The 21,684-nt window shown below is 46.2% G+C and overlaps 1 protein-coding gene across 5 annotated transcripts in view; it reads left to right on the top strand.

Annotated features, from left to right (window-relative positions):
- The window catches only part of ankhb (ANKH inorganic pyrophosphate transport regulator b), a 309,801-nt gene that overhangs the window by 129,030 nt on the left and 159,087 nt on the right, over positions 1-21,684 (top strand). For all 5 annotated transcript variants that reach the window (XM_085988765.1, XM_085988769.1, XM_085988764.1 and 2 more), the window contains 2 exons: positions 7,153-7,369; positions 14,383-14,501. In XM_085988765.1, the coding sequence (XP_085844891.1) occupies positions 7,153-7,369; positions 14,383-14,501 (336 nt within the window). The remainder of the gene's footprint in view (positions 1-7,152; positions 7,370-14,382; positions 14,502-21,684) is intronic.

The raw sequence follows: 21,684 nt of genomic DNA, 5'->3' as shown, positions 1-21,684 counted from the left end.
TGTGTTTCCTACATTACAACAGTGACTACACTTCAAAAAGTACTTGTTAATGTGTTAAGAATGACCAGGGTCAAATATGTTAAGGATGACCAGGGTCAAATGTATCAATAACAAAATCAAATAACTTAGTTAAATGCTTGGACATACTTTTCGCAGAGCTATCGCGGTGAGTGCGGATTTAATGCAAGGGAGCTGAATACGTTCCTGAGCGTGATAAACATGTCTACATAGGTTAGGTGTGTCATTTGCGTTTGTGTCACTCAGTCACTATGGTCTCATGGAGCTTGCTTCATCACCTTCAGGGACTAGAGAGGAATTTCCCAGAGTTCTTGTTAAATTAGTGTAAGGTTTTTTATACTAGTATTTTGCCTCTCCAGGAAGATCGCATGACTGCAAGGGGGGTAGCATTGATGGTGTGCAGAAGTTGCGTCATGCTGGGATGGGATGGGCTCGATAGAACAGCTGGTCTTTTGTTGTCTTTTTTCATTTGTTCATGTGAATTGAACAGCAATTGGGGCTGGGAGTTATACGCACATCAACTGATGCTAACTAATATTATTAAAGTCAGTGGGAAAATAGGCAGAGAAGGTAAGAACCTATCAAAGAGATGGGGAAAATAACTGAAATAATTCTCTCTCTCTCTCTCTCTCTCTCTCTCTCTCTCTCTCTCTCTCTCAGCTGCCCACAATTTTTCCGTGGTTGGCAAGCGAGGCTCACCTGCCGACAGCACAGACTCATAAAATGAACCCCTTTAAACTGTTACTTCTTAAAGCCTTCAGTGTAACTTGATGCTAGTGGGAAGGGAAAGGTTTACCAGCTGCAGTACAAAAATCGATAATATATTAATATTCTATATATTGTGACTTCCTGTCAACATTTCCTTTATAAATTCTTGTGTCTGCATTTATAATGTAAACTTGTCACTGTAATTACATCCTCCTGCCAGTGGTGGTGCTGTAGAATCTCGGTTTTGCACCTCCCAGTTCCTCGGCCTTTATTGCAGAGAAACTTCTATGCTACAATCAACTTTGCTCCTCTGCTTCCCAAATTATTGACCGGTTTGCTACTTAACTATAAATTATAATATCAAATCCCAAAGTATTGCATAAAAATAACGAGAGAATATATGACTTTAAAATGACAACTGAATTACATCTGTCCTCTCAGGTTCACTTATCCCCACCCTCTAACCTTGACTCGATGTGCAACATCATGGGAGACTAGTGAATTTGAATTATTTTAGAGTAGCTCTGTTATTTATCATGCACAGTCTATTGATAGTAATCTCCATGTATTATGGTTTGTCTATTTAATAAATGTTCCCCTTTACTGTATTTAAATTGTCGATCTATCCATTGTATCTAGCTATTCTATATGTCCTCTTTATAAATATTTAGCTAGTTATCTATTGCTGCTGTTATACTTTAAGGCATAGGTTTTCAACTATGGTCTGTAAGGGGTTTGCGAGGAGGTCAATGGATTTCTGAAGTTTTCTGTATTTGTTGACTTACTAGTGTCTTTCTATTGCTGTATAACATTAAAACACATTTTATGCAACAATTGCAGTCTTTTTCTTTGGGTGGCTGACACTGTCTCTTGGAAGTTTGGACAGAGTTTATCTGAATGTTGTCTGTATTTACATGGGGTTCTCAGGCATGCCCTATTATTTACAGAAAAATCCAAAAACTACTGCCTTAACATCCAATCTGTGTTTTTAAATTCAGTACTCCATTACACAGGTCTGATGCTGGGAGCATCAAAGTCTAGGTGCTAAAAATTCGGGGGCTTAATGCCACCCATTACCGGCAAAAAATGGCGAAAAGAGGGCGGTCGCCGCTCTTTCGCCAGCTGGTGGCTGGTCCCGTGGCGCCCTTCATTTTCCCAGGCCTGGTAGCGCTGCCATTAAGAAGTATCGCCCTGCTAGGAAAAATGAGGGAGTAGTTACGTGCATGCTGACTTACCGTCGCCACAGCAAACTTGGACCGTTGCGCTCGCTGGGTCCTAAGCACGCCAGTTAAACCCAGCATGCAAGGAGAGTCACAGAGGCACTGTCAGCACCTCTTAAGGGGACACACACATCTTTCAGGTAAGTTTGCATTTAAGCTTTTGGACTGGGTTTTTTGATTTTACTGAAGTAGTGGCTTGCTGCAATACATGTCAGAAGTTTATTTTTAAGTGTGTAGGGAATGCTGCTGGAGACAGAAAATGCTGCAAATACTCAGTAGGTCAGGCAACATCCGTGGAGAGAGAATCCGAGTTCACGTCTTGGGTCAAGATGCTGTAAGACCTGCTGAGTATTTCCAGGATTTTATGCTGTCATTTCAGATTTACAGCATCTGCTCGCAAAAGGAGGAGGAAGACTCAGAAGAGGAGGATGCCAAAGAGGAGGAAGCGGAAGGAAGGAGGCAACCCAGGTTTTGAAAGAGGTGGCTATAGAGATGGTGGATGCATTGGTTGTCATTTTCCAAAATTCCTTAAATTCTGGATCAGTTCCCGCGGATTGGAAGGTAACAAATGTAATCCTACTATTTAAGAAAGGAGGGAGAGAGAAAACGGGGAACGACAGACCACAGGAAACGGGGAGTAGCATCCGCAGTATTTTGCTTTTGAACTACAGACCAGTTAGCCTGACATCAGTAGTAGGGAAAATGCTAGAATCTGTTATTAAGGACGTGGTAACAGGGCACTTTGAAAATAATAACAGGATTGAGCAGAGTCAACATGGATTTATGAAAGGAAATAGTGTTTGACAAATCTGTTGGAGTTTTTGAAGTTGTAACTAGCAGAATAGATGAGGGCGAACCAGTGGATGTGGTGTATTTGGATTTTCAGAAGGCATTCGATAAGGTGCCAGACAAGAGGTTATTAAACAAAATTAGGGCTCATGGGATTGGGGGTAATATATTAGCATGGATTGAGGATTGGTTAACGGACAGAAAACAGAGAGTAGGAATAAACGGGTCATTTTCGGGTTGGCAGGCTGCAACTAGTCGGGTACCGCAAGGATCAGTGCTTGGGCCTCAGCTATTCACAATCTACATCAATGATTTGGATGAGGGGACCAAATGTAATATATCCAAGTTTGCTGATGATCCAAAGCTGGGTGGGAATGTAAGTTGTGAGGAGGCTGCAAGGAGGCTTCAAGGGGATATAGACCGGCTAAGTGAGTGGGCAAGAACCTGGCAAATGGAATATAATGTGGAGAAATGTGAAGTTATCCACTTTGGTAGGAAAAATAGAAAAGCAGAGTATTTTTTAAATTGTGAGAGATTGGGAAATGTTGGTGTTCAGAGGGATCTGGGTGCCCTTGTACATGAATCACAAAATTAACATGCAGGTATAGCAAGCAATTAGGAAAGTAAATGGTATGTTGGCCTTTATTACAAGAGGATTTGAGTACAAGAGTAAAGATGTCTTACTGCAATTATTTAGGGCCCTGATGAGACGACACCTGGAGTATGGTGTACAGTTTTGGTCTCCTTACCTAAGGAAGGATATACTTGCCATAGAGGTAGTGCAACGAAGGTTCACTCGACTGGTTCCTGGGATAGGGGATTGACCTATGAGGAGAGATTGAGTAGACTAGACCTATATTCTCGAGTTTAGAAGAATGAGGTGATCTCATTGAAACATACAAAATTCTTCTAGGGTAGATGCAGGGAGGATGTTTTCCCTGGCTGGGGAGTCTAGAACCAGGGGTCACGGTCTCAGAATAAGGGGCCAACCATTTAGGACTGAGATGAGATATTTCTTCACTCAGAGGGTGGTGAATCTTTGGAATTCTCTACTCGAGGGCTGTGGAGGCTCAGTTGTTGAATATATTCGAGACAGAGATCGATAGATTTTTGAATATTAAGGGAATCAAAGGATATGGGGATAGTGCAGGAGAGTGGAGTTGAGGTAGAAGATCAGCCATGATCTTATTGAATGGTGGAGCAGCCTCGAAGGGCCAAATGGCCTAACCCAGACAGCTCTTTCCGGCCGGAATATCCGGGATGAAATCATCCGCCTGCGGTCCCAGTGACCACAACCCCAATTCCCCGCTCCACATTAGTTCCACACCTTACCTTCCCTCTGTTACTGACCATTACAGCGTTCTCTTGGCCACGATGCTGAAATAAAAGCCACCACAAAGCAAACTTTCCAATCCACCTATATACGTCTAGTCATCCAATATGACATCAAGAAATCAACTCATCACCCTTATGCATTCTCTTCGTGCCTCTCCTACTGATTTCACTCAGTGCTACCCCAGTGGCTACAGCATTGCTGCTGACTTTCAGTGGGGGACACTGCAAATGGCCTTGCTGGTCGACCTTGAGGAGCTGGTGGCTGGGTGTGTCAAATCAAGTGATGGTGTTTCTTCTACTTCGACTTTTTCTTCTTCCTCCTTCCTGGCCAACCACTGGCTGGGCAGGCTGCATTTCTTGGGTTTGTGAAATGAGAGTGGAGTTGTGACTAGGGGAGGGCGGGAAAGCAAGAGGTGCATTCCAGAAGGAGGACAACATATGAGGATACCAGCATCTTGTATCCTTTCAGCCCCGTCACTGGCCAAGGAAGTGAGGTGAGGCTAGGAATGGGAGATGTGCCTCGTGATTGGTGCAGATTGTTGGTAGGTGAGTGATTCGGATCGGGAGTCGTGCATGGAGCAGTGTGAGGCTAGTGGTGCAGTTGGTAGGAGACGGCTTTTGAAGATGCATTCGCTGACCTTGACCAGTGGTCTGAGGTCATGAAACTTCTTTGGGCATTGGAGCCAGGTGGTGGGGGCGACACTGCTGGCAGTGACGGCCTTGGTAATGTGGTCCTGCATCCTTCTTTCTGAAGGGCCTCCTGGCCCCTGTGGGTAGAGGACCTCTTGCAGTGTTGACCCCCTGCACAAAGCTGGAGAGCTGCTGGGTGCCCCTTCCCCGGTTTGCTGAGCCATTTGTGTTAGTGCTGAAGCACTTTTCCCATTTTTTTGAAGTTCAGAAGGGAATTCAGCTGTAAGTGCTGAAGACTCCCATTTGGGACTTTTAAATTTAATAAAAAAGCAGTAAGGGCTGAAAACTGCATTTTTCCCACTTCATTTTAACTTTCATTAGTTCTGAACATATTGCTCTTTTAATTCATAGCCCTTTTAATTATCCACAATTCCTTGCGAACTCCATAGCCCCGCTCCCAGAGGCTGTTTGAAGCTGGAACGTCGACTTCCATGCCTGCACTAACTCCACCAGGAGGGCATTACACAGTAAGCACTGGGCTAAAAATCATTAGCCCCCCCCCCCCCCAGCGCGAATTTTATATTAGTAGCGCTTTGTCCATTTTCAGTGGCCGTTAACCCGAGTTGCTGGACACCGGCAACTCTCGTGGCAGCCACGAATTTTCCCCCCTAGATGTTTAAATCGGAATTGGTGCGGGATTTCAAGTTTCAGGGCAGCAGGACCTTTTGATTATAGGTTGATGAATATATTTACAACAAATGTAATAAAATTCAACGACAAGGAGCTAACTTTAGTTTTAGGGCTAATTTCACATGAAGTTTTACTCACACAGGCCTAACCATTATCGGGGGCCTCAGTCATGGGTTCGGCTCTGAAACCACTGTCTGTGCCCCCAGTACAGCCACCTTCTGGGCTGGCCCCAGTGCAGCAATAGCACAAGAAGTTTTTTTTTTTTTTTTTAAAAGCCTGTCCCCACCCAGCTGCTGATGTACCTGCCCTGATTTTCCTCCTCCAGCCCACCTTTACCCTCACCTGAGTGCTCCAGTGGATTGGGCTGAGTTAGTCTATGATCTGCCCCAGCTAGTTCTCCGGCCTATTCCCCGCCCATGAGGTTAGTGCCCAGCTTGTAGCCAGCTTTCTTTGCTGTTTTTTTTCCTGTGTTTGCAAACTGTAGTTGTAATTACAGTCAACAGACAGCAGAAGAGCTAATCACAGTGCAGAAAACAGCATTAGAATAGGCCTTTTCTCCATTGGTAATCTGTACAGACTTTTCTCTATTGTTGGCATTAGCTCAATTGAAGTGATTGATTCTGCGATATTTGATATCTGTTTACCCCTCGTTATCTGTTTTATGAAGGAAAGATTTGTGTAATTGAGATATATCACATGATTCAAAATAAGGCACTATATGGTCTCAAAGTGCTTCATTTACAATGAATGTTTTTAGTTCGGTAAACATGGCAGCAATTTTGTACACGGCAAGACTCAACTATACTAGCCCACAGTTTGCGCTGAACTCGGAGCAGGCCAGGCACCTGTTGTTCGTGTGGGATAAGAGCAGGCTGGGAGTAAGGAGGAGAAATTGTTTTAAGTGTTGGCAGCCCCTGGACACGCATGGGGCTTGAGGTTAACCACAGTGTTTATAAAGCCTGTGTCCCCCACTGGTTTTATTGATAGTATGCACCCTTACCTCCCCCACTTGCTCTGAGCTCACTGTCTCGCACACTTTCTCTACCAACTCACTCCTCACATACTTGAGCCACGTAGACACTGCCCTGTGTCTGGGGGGTGTTCTAGGTAACATCAATTGCCAGTGAAAGTCTGAATTACATAATTACCCAGGTCCACAGGAAAAGCGGACAACCAGCTTATACAACCCTCGTTTTTGATGCCAAACTACAGCAGTAAAATCATCTTTCAATGGGCAAAAGTAAACACACTTGGTCAAAAAGTGCAATATCTTTGGATTTATCTGTACAATTTGTAGTACTTGAAATTGATCATTTTAACAGAACAATTGGCTGCAACATAATATTTTACAAGTCAAATGCCGTGGGGACTAGATAAGAATTTTTTGTCACAAACTGAAAGGCTGTTAGCATCAGAATGAAGGCTAGTTTGAGCCCTTGCTCACTCGCTCAATGTTCCATTGTTGTAACATCAATTATTTACAGCACGTTTGAGAGCTGATTCCCGTGCTGCCTTATTTTTGGGGGGGAAAATGTGTTTTTTCCTTCATGAACAGAACATCTTGTGCAAAACTACTTTTTTTTTGTCTCTTTGTTAAGTCCGTGGACCATCGCACCATAGTGTTTCTTCGTGTTGTTGCTGAATTCTAGATTTTTCACACTCATTGAGTAAAACCATTTAAAGCCTATTGAATGTATACTTAAAAAGTACTTTTATGGATTTTATATGAATTGCCTCTTTTCCATCTGTCATTTCTGAATAGGCACTAAACAGGGGTATAGCAGCTGTTAAAGAGGATGCCATCGAGATGCTTGCTAGCTATGGACTGGCCTACTCGCTCATGAAGTTCTTCACTGGGCCAATGAGTGACTTTAAGAACGTGGGCCTGGTATTTGTTCACAGTCGGCGAGATAGGATCAAGGCTGTCCTCTGCATGGTCACGGCTGGCACTGTGGCTGCCATCTTTCACATTCTAATAGGTAATCTTCTGTCTTCACATCCGTGACATGAATTGTAAGTTAGGTGCATGTTCGGTAATTCATTTGTGAATAAATATCAGATGTTTGATTGAGTTTCTATGCACTGATACAGGACTGCCCTGCATGCTTTTTAGTTTTTTTGACATTTAGCTGAATTCCTTTATCTTTATCATGCTCCGGGACCAGAAGTGTGTTTTAAAGAAGGAAACACTCATGATATTTTCCAGAACTTGACACTGTGTAAACAAAGCATATGAACAAACAAAATATGACATTAAAGATTTATATCAGAAGATTAGTCATAGTCATACGGCACAGAAGGAGGCCATTCGGCCCATCGAGTCCGTGCCGGCTCTCTGTAGGCAATCTAGTCAGTCCCATTCCCCCGCTCTATCCCCGTAGCCCTGCAAGTTTATTTCCCTCAAGTGCCTATCCAGTCTCCCCTTGAAAACATTGAGTGTCTCCGCTTCCACCACTTCCGTCGGCAGTGAATTCCAGGTCATCGCCACTCGCTGCGTAAAATTTTTTTTCCTCACATTCCCCCCTGTATCTCTTGCCCAAAAGTGTCCCCTAGTCCTTGTACCATCAACTAGTGGGAACAGCCTTTCCAAACTAGCTAGCCTATCCAAACCTGTCATAATCTTGTACACCTCTATCAAATCACCCCTCAACCTCCTTTGCTCTAATGAAAACAAATCCAGCTTCTCCAACCTGTCCTTGTAGCTAAGATTCCCCATCCCCAGAACCATTCTGGTAAATCTCCTCTCTACCCTCTCAAGGGCCTTCACATCCTTCCTAAAGTGTGGTGACCAGAACTGGACGCAATACTCCAGTTGTGGCCTAACCAACGCTTTATAAAGGTTCAGCATAACTTCTCTATGTTTGTACTCTCTACCTCTATTTATGAAGCTCAAGGTCCCATATGCTTTGCTAACCTCTCTCTCAATATGTCCTGCCACCTTCAGGGACCTATGCACATTAACTCCCAGGTCCCTCTGTCCCTGCACACTCTTTTAAACTGTGCTATTAAGTGTATATTGCCTCTCCCTGTTCCTTCTGTCAAAATGCATCACCTCACACTTCTCTGTATTAAATTTCATCTGCCACTTGTCTGCCCATTCTGCTAGCCTTTCTATGTCCTATTGCAGTCGATTGGTATCATCCTCACTGTTTGCCACACTCCCAAGTTTGGTGTCATCGGCAAATTTAGAAATATATATTCATTCAAAAAAAGCAGTGGCCCCAGCACTGATCCTTGAGGAACACCACTATCTACCAGTCTCCAGTCTGAAAAACAGCCATTTACCACAACTCACTGTTTTCTGTCCTTAAGCCAATTCCTTATCCAAGCTGCCACTGACCCACCTATTCCATGCGCCTCAATTTTGTTAACCAGCCTTCTATGTGGTACTTTGCCTTCTGAAAATCCATATAGACAACATCCTTTCATCAATCCTCCCTGTCACTTCATCAAAAAGTTCAATTAGATTCGTCAAACACGATCTGCCTTTTACAAATCCATGCTGGCTCTCATAGAGTCATAGAGTTATACAGCACAGAACGAGGCCCTTTGGCTCATCGTGTCCACGCCGGCCATCAAGCCCTGTCTATTCTAATCCCATTTTCCAGCACTTGGTCCGTATCCTTGTATGCTATGGCATTTCAAGTGCTCATCCAAATGCTTCTTGAATGTTGTGAGGGTTCCTGCCTCTACCACCCTTTCAGGCAGTGAGTTCCAGATTCCAACCACCCTCTAGGTGAAAAACCTTTTCCTCCAATCCCCTCTAAACCTCCTGCCCCTTACCTTGAAACTATGCTCCCTGGTTATTGACCCCTCTACTAAGGGGAAAAGTTCCTTTCTATCTACCCTATCTGTGCCCCTCATAATTTTGTACACTTCAATCAAGTCCCCCCTCAGCCTTCTCTGCTCTAAGGAAAACAACATCAGCCTGTCCAGTCTCTTCATAGCTGAACTGCTCCAGCCCAGGTAACATCCTGGTGAATCTCTTCTGCACCCTCTCCAATGCAATCACATCCATCCTATAGTGTGGCGACCAGAACTGCACACAGTATTCCAGCTGTGGCCTAACTAGCATTTTGTACAGCTCCATCATAACCTCCCTGCTCTTGCCTTCATTAGCCGAGGCATAGAATATAAGTATCCCATATGCCTTTTTAACCACCTTATCTACCTGTCCTGCTGCCTTCAGGGATCTATGTACATGCACACCAAGGTCCCTCTGATCCTCTCTCCTTCCTAGGGTCCTACCATTCATTGTGTATTCCCTTGCCTTGTTAGTCCTCCCAAAATGCATCACCTCACACTTTTCAGGGTTAAATTCCATTTGCCTCTGTTCTGCCCATCTAACCAACCCATCTATATCGTCCTGTAGCCTGAGGCTTCCCTCCTCACTATTTACCATTCCACCAATTTTTGTGTCATCTGCGAACTTACTGATCTTACCTCCTGCCTTCATATCTAAATCATTAATGTACACTACAAACGGCAAAGGACCCAGCACCGATCCCTGCGGTACACCATTGGACACAGGCTTCCAGTCACAAAAACAATCTTCGACCATCACCCTCCTGCCACTAAGCCAATTTTGGATCCAATGTGCCAAACTGCCCTGGATCCTATGGGCTCTTACCTTCTTGACCAGTCTCCCATGCGGGACTTTGTCAAAAGCCTTACTGAAGTCCATGTAGACTACATCAACTGCAGTACCCTCATCCACACACCCAGTCACCCCCTTGCAAAATTCAATCAAATTGGTTAGACATGATCACCCCCTGACAAAGCCATGCTGACTATCCTTGATTAATCCTTGCCTCTCCAAGTGGAGACTAATTCTGTCCCTCAGAATTTTTTCCATTAATTTCCCTACTACTGATGTTGGGCTCACTGGCCTGTAATTCCCTGGTTTATCCCTACTACCCTTCTTGAATAAGGGTACTACATTAGCTGTCCTCTGGCACCTCCCCTGTGGCCAGAGAGGTTCTGAAAATTTGTGTCGGGGCCCCTGCAACCTCCTCCCTTGCCTCACACAGCAGCCTGGGATACATCTCGTCTGGGCCTGGGGATTTATCCACTTTTAAGCCTGCTAAAACCGCTAGTACCTCCTCCCTCTCAATGCTAATTTGTTCAAGTATATCACAATCCCCCTGCCTGATTTCTATGCCTACATCGTCCTTCTCCATAGTGAACACAGATGCAAAATATTCATTTTAAAACCTCCCCTACATCTTCTGGCTCTACACACAGGTTGCCACTTTGGTCCCTAATGGGCCCTACTCTTTCCCTGGTTATCCTCTTGCCCTTAATATACTTATAAAAAACACCTTGGGATTTTCCTTTATTTTGCCTGCCAGTGTTTTTTCATGCCCCCTCTTCGCTCTCCTAATTTCTTTTTTAAGTACCCCCTGCACTTTCTATACTCCTAGGGCTTCCACTGTTTTTAGTGCTTTGTATCTGCCAAAAGCCTCCCTTTTTTTCCTAATCCATTCTTGTATATCCTTTGACATCCAGGGCTCCCTGAGCTTGTTGTTCCCACCCTTGACCTTTACGGGAACATGTTGGCGTTGTACTCTCTCTCTCTTTCCTTTCTGAAAGACTCCCACTGCTCTGATGTGGATTTTCCTACAAGTAGCTGATCCCAGTTCACTTTGGCCAGATCCTGCCTTATCATATTACAATTGGCCTTCCCCCAATTTAGAACCTCTATTTCCGGTCCATCTTTGTCCTTTTCCATGACTACCTTAAATCTCACCGAATTATGGTCACTGTCACCAAAATGCTCTCTACTGACACTTCTACCACTTGCCCGGCTACATTCTCTAGAATTGGGTCCAGTAGCGCCCCCTCTCTTGTAGGACTTTCTACATGCTGGCTCAAAAAGCTCTCCTGGATGCACTTTAATAATTCCGTACCCTCTAAGCCTTTCACACTCTGACTATCCCAGTTAATATTGGGGAAGTTGAAATCCCCCACTATTATTACCCTATTATTTCTACACTTCTCTGAGATTTGCCTACATATCTGTTCCTCTATCTCCCCCTGACTGTTTGGGGGCCTAAAGTACACTTCCAGCAAAGTGCTTGCCCCCTTTTGTTAGTAAGGCCATATGGCCTCATTAGAGGAACCTGCTAAGATACCATCTCTCCTTACAGCAGTAATTGACTCCTTAATTAATATTGCGACCCCCCCTTCCTCTTTTACACACCCCTCTGTCTCGCCTGAAGATTCTATACCCCGGAATATTGAGCTGCCAGTCCTGCCCCTCCCTCAACCATGTCTCTGTGATGGCAACAATATCATACTCCTATGTGTTCATCAACACATTCAATTCATCTGCCTTACTCGCGAGACTCCTTGCATTAAAATAAATGCCATCCAGCCTTGCCATACTCCTTTGTGCCATTACATATTTGCTCTGCCTTTCAGACTGACTTGTTTTCCCCTCTATATTTGGCTGTGCATCGCCCCCTACTATAGCACCACTCTATATCCCATCCCCCTGCCAAGTTAGTTTAAACTCCACCCCCCCCCCCCCCCCCCCCCCCCCAAACAGCACTAGGTAACCTCCCCGCAAGGATGTTGATCCCGTTCCGGTTCAGGTGCAACCCGTCTGACTTGTACAGGTCCCACCTTACCCAGAAGCAGACCCAGTGATCCAGGAAACTAAAACCCTCCCTTCTGCACCAACTCTTTAGCCACGCATTCATCTGCTCTATCCTCCTATTCCTATACTCATTAGGACGTGGCACCGGGAGTAATCCAGAGATTACAACCTTTGAGGTCCTGCTTTTTAATCTGCTACCTAGCTCCCTCTTTCTACCCATGTCGTTGGTACCAATGTGAACCACGACCTCTGACTGTTGCCCTCCCCCTTCAGAATGCCCTGCAGCCGTACAGTGACATCCTTGACCCTGGTATCAGGGAGGCAACATAACATCCTGGAGTCACGTCTGGGGCCACAGAAACGTCTATCTGTTTCCCTTATGATAGAATCCCCTATCACTATTGCTCTCCCACTCTTTTTCCTCCCCTCCTGTGCAGCTGAGCCATGGACTTGGCTCTTGCTGCATTCCCCTGAGAAACCATCTCCCCCATCAGTATCCAAAATGGAAAATCTGTCGGAGAGGGAGATGGATCCAGGGGACTCCTGCACTAGTTCTTTTTCTCTGTCTGGCGGTCACCCATTTCCTGTCTGCCTGTGCACTCTTTACCTGCGGTGTGACCACCTCGTTAAACGTGCTATCCACGAAGACCTCCGCTTAATTCGCTTAAACCTCTCAAAGTAATAACTGGTCTTAATTCCCTGTTTTTGACCCAGGGCTTTGGTTGCATTCCCAAATATGCAAGTACTCTCATTTTCAGTATTGTAGAAAGTTTTCATGTCTTCCAGGATGTTTAGATCCATTCTGCTTACATCATTCTCAGGTGGTAGCAAAGAGCAGTTTTCTGCGGGCATGTAAGCATCATCCTGAAACTAGAATGTGGGTTAGTGAACAGGCCTCACATTAGGATTGCTTTATCTTTAATTCTGTAAATCAGTTGCTGTGCCTATTCAGTAGCCCTGCTAACATTGTGCTCCCATCGTACTGTAGTTCTAAAATGGTGCTTACATAGCAAAATTAATAAATACTAATTGCAAATTCAGTTCCAGGAACACTTAGAGTTTTTTGTCTTTCCTTTAATTTCCTACCTCCACTTCTTTCCAGTTATAGTAATGCATTCTTTAAACAGAATCTTCAACCTGTTTATGGGCTATTTAAGCATATACCATGTGAAAGAATACCACAATTATTTATAACATCATTTTCACTAATAGATCGGTTCCAAGTTTGTGCAAACAGCACTAAATATGAAGTAAGTTTTCTTGTTAATTATAACATCTCTCTTGTGCGTGCTTTTTGCTCGCTTGCGGTGTGTGTGTGTGTGTGTGTGTGTGTGTGTGTGTGTGTGTGTGTGTGTGTGTGTGTGTGTGTGTGTGTGTGTGTGTGTGTGTGTGTGTGTGTGTGTGTGTGTGTGTGTGTGTGTGTGTGTGTGTGTGTGTGTGTGTGTGTGTGTGTGTGTTCCCTCTCTCTTCCTCCCAGAAGGGGACGCATGGAACAACTTTCAATAACATTACCACTATAAAGCTTACAGAAGCACTTGCAGATACAAGCTTTAGCACATTTCTTGGGACCTAGGTCTAGATGCCATCTCAAACTGATGAGATGAAAATCTCTGCTAGTTTGAAGGGCTAGAACGAGTTTGCGATGTCTCGCCCACGTTTCTAGTGAATGTAGATCCGCAACATAAAACTGTTCACAATACACAATTTTAGTACAAAATTAGTCTTGTCAGAGAGGCTGGTGTGGGAAATGGAAAAATTTAGGTGGGTGCAGTAGAGGTTGGCATTTAAAGCACTGACAGTGCAGGATACAAAGAGCATCACTCTGCCACTGAGCACACTATTCCTGACCTGACTGACCGTAAATGCCCTTAATAGAAAATTGCTCCATTCCATAATACTGATATCACTTGCCTTCTCTGAGCATGAAAATTTACCCCAAAAAAAGCTTACTAGTCCTTGGATATTTTACTTTAGGTCACAGCTAGTATTTTGTTGATTAAAGGTCCTCTGTTGTAGCTGCATTGTAATACAGTAAACGGAAGCTGCCCTGTTTGAATCTGCATGCTGGAATAGTATATACAGGATCGGAACTGTTGATCAATCTGTCTCCTTTCCCATAGAACAATCTTTAGATAATGGGGTACATTTTCTGATATGTGCCGGCGGTGAGTGAGGTACCTGCTTGAAAAGTTTAGGCTAATATGTAGCTTAAGCCACAGTTTTAAGGTAATTGCTGGAGTTTACTGCTGGCTTACTGCTTTGAAAGGCTTTAAATTTAAAATGGAGGTATGGAGAATGGCCCCAGAATCTGTACAGTAAGTTATAGTAGTAGGCTGTTCCCTGTGACAATTGACCATGCTCAATTTTGCCCCTTTTTCTGTTCTATTTCAGCATATACGGATTTGGGATATTACATCATCAACAAATTACATCATGTGGATGATTCTGTGGGAAGTAAAACGAGAAAGGCCTTCCTCTACCTGGCTGCCTTCCCAATGCTGGATTCATTGGTAAACTGAGACATAATTTTGTTTTTTAATGAATAGTACCTGTGTTTCCTCAGCTTCTGTTTCCTACAGTGGTGGACTGACATTGGTCTTTCGTATGAGCCTGTTACTATTGATGATAAAATAGAAATGACAGGTATCCAGATGTTTTTGATTCCTTATTTTAAACCCTGCTAGAAAGAGAAAAGGAGTAAAGCGAATATTGTGTGTTTGTATGATGCTGCACCACAACGCTTTAGTTTCCATTTTAAATCATACTAACAAAAAAAAATTGGGGCCTGAATCACATGCAAACATTGCTTTAACCACATGCTCTGCAGTGCTGCGTTTAAAATTCATGCAAGTCTTTGTCTTCAATGAAACTTTGGGTGTCAAAGTGGACAAATAGTTATGGTCTGCTGCGTGCTACAAATCTAGTCATTGTGAGGAAGTCTACCTCTGCAACATTGAAAGAATACTTCCATGCTCTGGCAAGGGATGATGAAGAGCTACACAGTTAACAACCAAAAACTACCTATAGTACATTTTGCATCCAATTATCCACTAATGGTTTTTCTGTTCATCAGGAAATATGAGGTCATTAGCAGTAATCTACATTCCAGTGACTAGCAAAACAAGCGTCATAAAGCATAATTTTATTTTCGATGTGATATTGGCACTAATGGTGCTAAAATCCCAACTTTCCATTTGAGCACAAAATTGTTATTTTTAGATTAGCACAGAATTATTATTTTTATATTGCAAAGTAACTTAGCATTGAAGTCTTAAATAAGTTAATTATTCCTGACGGTAAACTGTTCTACTTAGACACCAAGCAGTTGTGTGGTTAATAGGGCAGTCGACAAGAATGGCCCATTCCGTAACAGGAATTTACAGAGCCATTTATTTCTGCATCTGTTTTCTGTTTTTGTTTTTTATTATGTAAATAATAATGACTAGGGTTTCTTGGTTTTTTTTGGACAAGGGATGTCCACAAGGAAGTAGGTTTATTAAAGTGTCATAACAAGCATCTTTGTTACAACTTAAACATTAAACATTAATATATGCATGCCCTTGCTGTTTTCCTTCTTTCATGCTCTCCTTTTTTCTTCCTTGTCCCTCTTTCCCCACCCGCCCCCATTTTCTTTTTCTCTCTATCTTTATCTTTCTATGGGGGATGCATTGGTCCTTGAGTCCGTTTTCAGTACAGAAAAAGATCAGTTTTGTGGTGCAATGTGCCATACCCGTCTGCGACTGCATTACAGGCGGCGCCATATTGGTATAGGTGACATTAGGCCCTGTGCATATGTTAATGAGGGGCCTAACGTCTCTTTAAGGACACCTCAGCAAAATTCATCAGTGCTGAGTGGCTTAACCAGCAGCTGCTAACAAAAAGGTAAGTTTTTGAAAATTAAGTTACTTTCATATGGAGTAGGAGTTCTCCTGGTTCCACAATACTCCTGAGAGCTGCTGCTGGTCCACAATTGCTCCCATCCCATTCTCCAACCCCTCCCCCACAGGACTTGCCTGAGGGCTTCTGCGGGCAAGGCAGCCGGCCCAAAATGGAGGCCAGTACACCAGCAAGCTGCCTCGAGGTGCAACAGGCACCCACAACTTGCTGGAAATATGTTGATGCGATTAGTTGAGCGCACCGACAATTCATTCTCTTCTCATTCTCTCATTCTCATATTCTCATTCTCTCTCTCTCATTCTCTCTCGCATGCTCTCTCGCTCTCGCTCTCTCTAATTGTCTCGCTCGCTCTCATTCTCTCGCTCGCTCTCATTCTCTCGCTCTCTCTCATTCTCTCACTCTCGCTCTCATTCTCTCGCTCTCTCTCATTCTCTCGCTCTCTCTCATTCTCTCGCGCTCTCTCTCGCTCTCATTCTCTCGCTCTCTCTCATTCTCTCGCTCGCTCTCATTCTCTCGCTCGCTCTCATTCTCTCGCTCGCTCTCATTCTCTCTCGCTCTCATTCGCTCTCGCTCTCGCTCTCATTCTCTCGCTCGCTCTCATTCTCTCGCTCGCTCTCATTCTCTCGCTCTCATTCTCTCGCTCTCATTCTCTCGCTCGCTCTCATTCTCTCGCTCGCTCTCATTCTCTCGCTCGCTCTCATTCTCTCGCTCTCATTCGCTCTCGCTCTCATTCTCTCGCTCGCTCTCATTCTCTCGCTCTCATTCTCTCGCTCGCTCTCATTCTCTCGCTCTCGCTCTCGCTCTCGCTCTCATTCTCTCGCTCTCGCTCTCATTCTCTCGCTCTCATTCTCTCGCTCTCATTCTCTCGCTCGCTCTCTCTCGCTCTCTCTCTCATTCTCTCGCTCTCATTCGCTCGCTCTCATTCTCTCGCTCTCTCTCATTCTCTCGCTCTCATTCGCTCGCTCTCATTCTCTCGCTCTCATTCTCTCGCTCGCTCTCATTCTCTCGCTCTCGCTCTCATTCTCTCGCTCGCTCTCATTCTCTCGCTCTCGCTCTCATTCTCTCGCTCGCTCTCATTCTCTCGCTCGCTCTCATTCTCTCGCTCTCTCTCATTCTCTCGCTCGCTCTCATTCTCTCGCTCGCTCTCATTCTCTCGCTTTCTCATTCTCGCTCGCTCTCATTCTCTCGCTCTCTCTCATTCTCTCGCTCGCTCTCATTCTCTCTCTCATTCTCTCGCTCGCTCTCATTCTCTCGCTCGCTCTCATTCTCTCTCTCTCTCATTCTCTCGCTCACTCTCATTCTCTCGCTCTCTCTCATTCTCTCTCGCTCTCATTCTCTCGCTCTCATTCTCTCGCTCTCTCTCATTCTCTCGCTCGCTCTCATTCTCTCGCTCGCTCTCATTCTCTCGCTCTCGCTCTCATTCTCTCGCTCTCGCTCTCGCTCTCTCGCTCTCGCTCTCGCTCTCATTCTCTCGCTCTCGCTCTCATTCTCTCGCTCTCATTCTCTCGCTCGCTCTCATTCTCTCGCTCGCTCTCATTCTCTCACTCTCATTCTCTCGCTCTCGCTCTCATTCGCTCTCGCTCTCGCTCTCATTCTCTCGCTCGCTCTCATTCTCTCGCTCGCTCTCATTCTCTCTCTCGCTCTCATTCTCTCGCTCGCTCTCATTCTCTCGCTCGCTCTCATTCTCTCGCTAGCTCTCATTCTCTCGCTCGCTCTCATTCTCTCTCTCATTCTCTCGCTCGCTCTCATTCTCTCGCTCTCTCTCATTCTCTCTCACTCTCATTCTCTCGCTCTCTCTCATTCTCTCGCTCTCTCTCATTCTCTCGCTCTCTCTCATTCTCTCGCTCTCTCTCATTCTCTCGCTCGCTCTCATTCTCTCGCTCGCTCTCATTCTCTCGCTCTCGCTCTCATTCTCTCGCTCTCGCTCTCATTCTCTCGCTCTCATTCTCTCGCTCGCTCTCATTCTCTCACTCTCATTCTCTCGCTCTCGCTCTCATTCGCTCTCGCTCTCATTCTCTCGCTCGCTCTCATTCTCTCTCTCGCTCTCATTCTCTCTCTCGCTCTCATTCTCTCGCTCGCTCTCATTCTCTCGCTCGCTCTCATTCTCTCGCTCGCTCTCATTCTCTCGCTCGCTCTCATTCTCTCGCTAGCTCTCATTCTCTCGCTCGCTCTCATTCGCTCGCTCTCATTCTCTCTCTCGCTCTCATTCTCTCGCTCTCTCTCATTCTCTCGCTCTCGCTCTCATTCTCTCTCTCGCTCTCATTCTCTCTCTCGCTCTCATTCTCTCTCTCGCTCTCATTCTCTCGCTCGCTCTCATTCTCTCGCTCGCTCTCATTCTCTCGCTCTCATTCTCTCGCTCTCTCATTCTCTCTCTCATTCTCTCGCTCTCTCATTCTCTCTCTCTCTCTCTCATTCTCTCGCTCGCTCTCATTCTCTCGCTCTCTCATTCTCTCTCTCTCTCATTCTCTTGCTCGCTCTCATTCGCTCGCTCTCATTCTCTCTCTCATTCTCTCGCGCTCTCATTCTCTCGCTCGCTCTCATTCTCTCGCTCGCTCTCATTCTCGCTCGCTCTCATTCTCTCGCTCGCTCTCATTCACTCGCTCTCGCTCTCATTCTCTCGCTCGCTCTCATTCTCTCGCTCGCTCTCATTCTCTCGCTCGCTCTCATTCTCTCGCTCGCTCTCATTCTCTCGCTCGCTCTCATTCGCTCGCTCTCATTCTCTCGCTCGCTCTCATTCACTCGCTCTCATTCTCTCGCTCGCTCTCATTCTCTCGCTCGCTCTCATTCTCTCGCTCGCTCTCATTCACTCGCTCTCGCTCTCATTCTCTCGCGCTCTCATTCTCTCGCTCGCTCTCATTCTCTCGCTCGCTCTCATTCACTCGCTCTCGCTCTCATTCTCTCGCTCTCATTCACTCGCTCTCGCTCTCATTCTCTCGCTCTCATTCTCTCGCTCGCTCTCATTCGCTCGCTCTCTCTCATTCGCTCGCTCTCATTCACTCGCTCTCGCTCTCATTCTCTCGCTCTCATTCTCTCGCTCGCTCTCATTCTCTCGCTCGCTCTCATTCTCTCGCCCTCTCTCATTCTCTCGCTCTCTCTCATTCTCTCGCTCTCTCTCATTCTCTCGCTCGCTCTCATTCTCTCGCGCTCGCTCTCATTCTCTCATTCTCTCGCTCTCATTCTCTCGCTCTCATTCGCTCGCTCTCATTCTCTCGCTCGCTCTCATTCTCTCGCTCTCGCACTCATTCTCTCGCTCTCGCTCTCATTCTCTCGCTCGCTCTCACTCTCTCGCTCTCGTTCTCATTCTCTCGCTCTCGTTCTCATTCTCTCGCTCTCGCTCTCATTCTCTCGCTCGCTCTCATTCTCTCGCTCTCGCTCTCATTCTCTCGCTCTCTCTCATTCTCGCTCGCTCTCATTCTCTCGCTCGCTCTCATTCTCTCGCTCTTGCTCTCATTCTCTCGCTCGCTCTCATTCTCTCTCTCGCTCTCATTCTCTCGCTCTCTCTCATTCTCTCGCTCTCTCATTCTCTCGCTCTCGCTCTCATTCTCTCGCTCTCTCTCTCGCTCTCATTCTCTCGCTCTCATTCTCTCGCTCTCATTCTCTCGCTCTCATTCTCTCGCTCGCTCTCATTCTCTCGCTCGCTCTCATTCTCTCGCTCGCTCTCATTCTCTCGCTCGCTCTCATTCTCTCGCTCGCTCTCATTCTCTCGCTCTCGCTCTCATTCTCTCGCTCTCATTCTCTCGCTCGCTCTCATTCTCTCGCTCGCTCTCATTCTCTCGCTCGCTCTCATTCTCTCGCTCGCTCTCATTCTCTCGCTCTCATTCTCTCGCTCTCATTCTCTCGCTCTCGCTCTCATTCTCTCGCTCTCGCTCTCGCTCTCATTCTCTCGCTCTCGCTCTCATTCTCTCGCTCTCGCTCTCATTCTCTCGCTCTCGCTCTCGCTCCCATTCTCTCGCTCTCGCTCTCATTCTCTCGCTCTCGCTCTCATTCTCTCGCTCTCGCTCTCATTCTCTCGCTCTCGCTCTCATTCTCTCGCTCGCTCTCATTCTCTCGCTCTCATTCTCTCGCTCGCTCTCATTCTCTCGCTCGCTCTCATTCTCTCGCTCTCGCTCATTCTCTCGCTCGCTCTCATTCTCTCGCTCGCTCTCATTCTCTCGCTCGCTCTCATTCTCTCGCTCTCGCTCTCATTCTCTCGCTCGCTCTCATTCTCTCGCTCGCTCTCATTCTCTCGCTCTCGCTCTCATTCTCTCGCTCGCTCTCATTCGCTCGCTCGCTCTCATTCTCTCGCTCGCTCTCATTCTCTCGCTCGCTCTCATTCTCTCGCTCGCTCTCATTCTCTCGCTCTCATTCTCTCGCTCTCGCTCTCATTCTCTCGCTCTCGCTCTCATTCTCTCGCTCTCTCATTCTCTCGCTCTCGCTCTCATTCTCTCGCTCTCTCTCATTCTCTCGCTCTCATTCTCTCTCTCGCTCTCTCTCATTCTCTCGCTCTCTCTCATTCTCTCGCTCTCTCATTCTCTCGCTCGCTCTCATTCTCTCGCTCTCTCTCATTCTCTCGCTCTCTCATTCTCTCGCTCTCATTCTCTCGCTCTCTCTCATTCTCTCGCTCTCTCTCATTCTCTCGCTCTCTCATTCTCTCGCTCTCTCATTCTCTCGCTCTCTCATTCTCTCGCTCTCATTCTCTCGCTCTCGCTCTCATTCTCTCGCTCTCATTCGCTCGCTCTCGCTCATTCGCTCGCTCTCATTCTCTCGCTCTCGCTCTCGCTCTCATTCTCTCGCTCTCGCTCTCGCTCTCATTCTCTCGCTCTCGCTCTCGCTCTCATTCTCTCGCTCTCATTCTCTCGCTCTCGCTCTCATTCTCTCGCTCGCTCTCATTCTCTCGCCCTCTCTCATTCTCTCGCTCTCATTCTCTCGCTCGCTCTCATTCTCTCGCACTCTCTCTCATTCTCTCGCTCGCTCTCATTCTCTCGCTCTCATTCTCTCGCTCGCTCTCATTCTCTCGCTCGCTCTCATTCTCTCGCTCTCATTCTCTCGCTCGCTCTCATTCTCTCGCTCTCATTCTCGCACTCTCTCATTCTCTCGCTCGCTCTCATTCTCTCGCTCTCATTCTCTCGCTCGCTCTCATTCTCTCGCTCTCGCTCTCATTCGCTCTCGCTCTCGCTCTCATTCTCTCGCTCTCGCTCTCATTCGCTCGCTCTCATTCTCTCGTTCTCGCTCTCGCTCTCATTCTCTCGCTCTCGCTCTCGCTCTCATTCTCTCGCTCTCGCTCTCATTCTCTCGCTCGCTCTCATTCTCTCGCCCTCTCTCATTCTCTCGCTCGCTCTCATTCTCTCGCACTCTCTCTCATTCTCTCGCTCGCTCTCATTCTCTCGCTCGCTCTCATTCTCTCGCTCGCTCTCATTCTCTCGCTCGCTCTCATTCTCTCGCTCGCTCTCATTCTCTCGCTCTCATTCTCTTGCTCGCTCTCATTCTCTCGCTCTCATTCTCGCACTCTCTCATTCTCTCGCTCGCTCTCATTCTCTCGCTCTCATTCTCTCGCTCGCTCTCATTCTCTCGCTCGCTCTCATTCGCTCTCGCTCTCGCTCTCATTCTCTCGCTCTCATTCTCTCACTCTCTCTCATTCTCTCGCTCGCTCTCATTCTCTCGCTCTCGCTCTCATTCTCTCGCTCTCGCTCTCATTCGCTCTCGCTATCGCTCTCATTCTCTCGCTCTCATTCTCTCACTCTCTCTCATTCTCTCGCTCGCTCTCATTCTCTCGCTCTCGCTCTCATTCTCTCGCTCTCGCTCTCATTCTCTCGCTCG

Source organism: Somniosus microcephalus, chromosome 5 (genome assembly GCF_052327205.1).
Source record: "Somniosus microcephalus isolate GS21.2 chromosome 5, FLI_Smic_1.0, whole genome shotgun sequence".
NCBI classification, from domain to species: domain Eukaryota; kingdom Metazoa; phylum Chordata; class Chondrichthyes; order Squaliformes; family Somniosidae; genus Somniosus; species Somniosus microcephalus.
The sequence above is the reverse complement of the archived record's forward strand: the minus strand, read 5'-3'. Positions and strand labels throughout refer to the sequence as shown.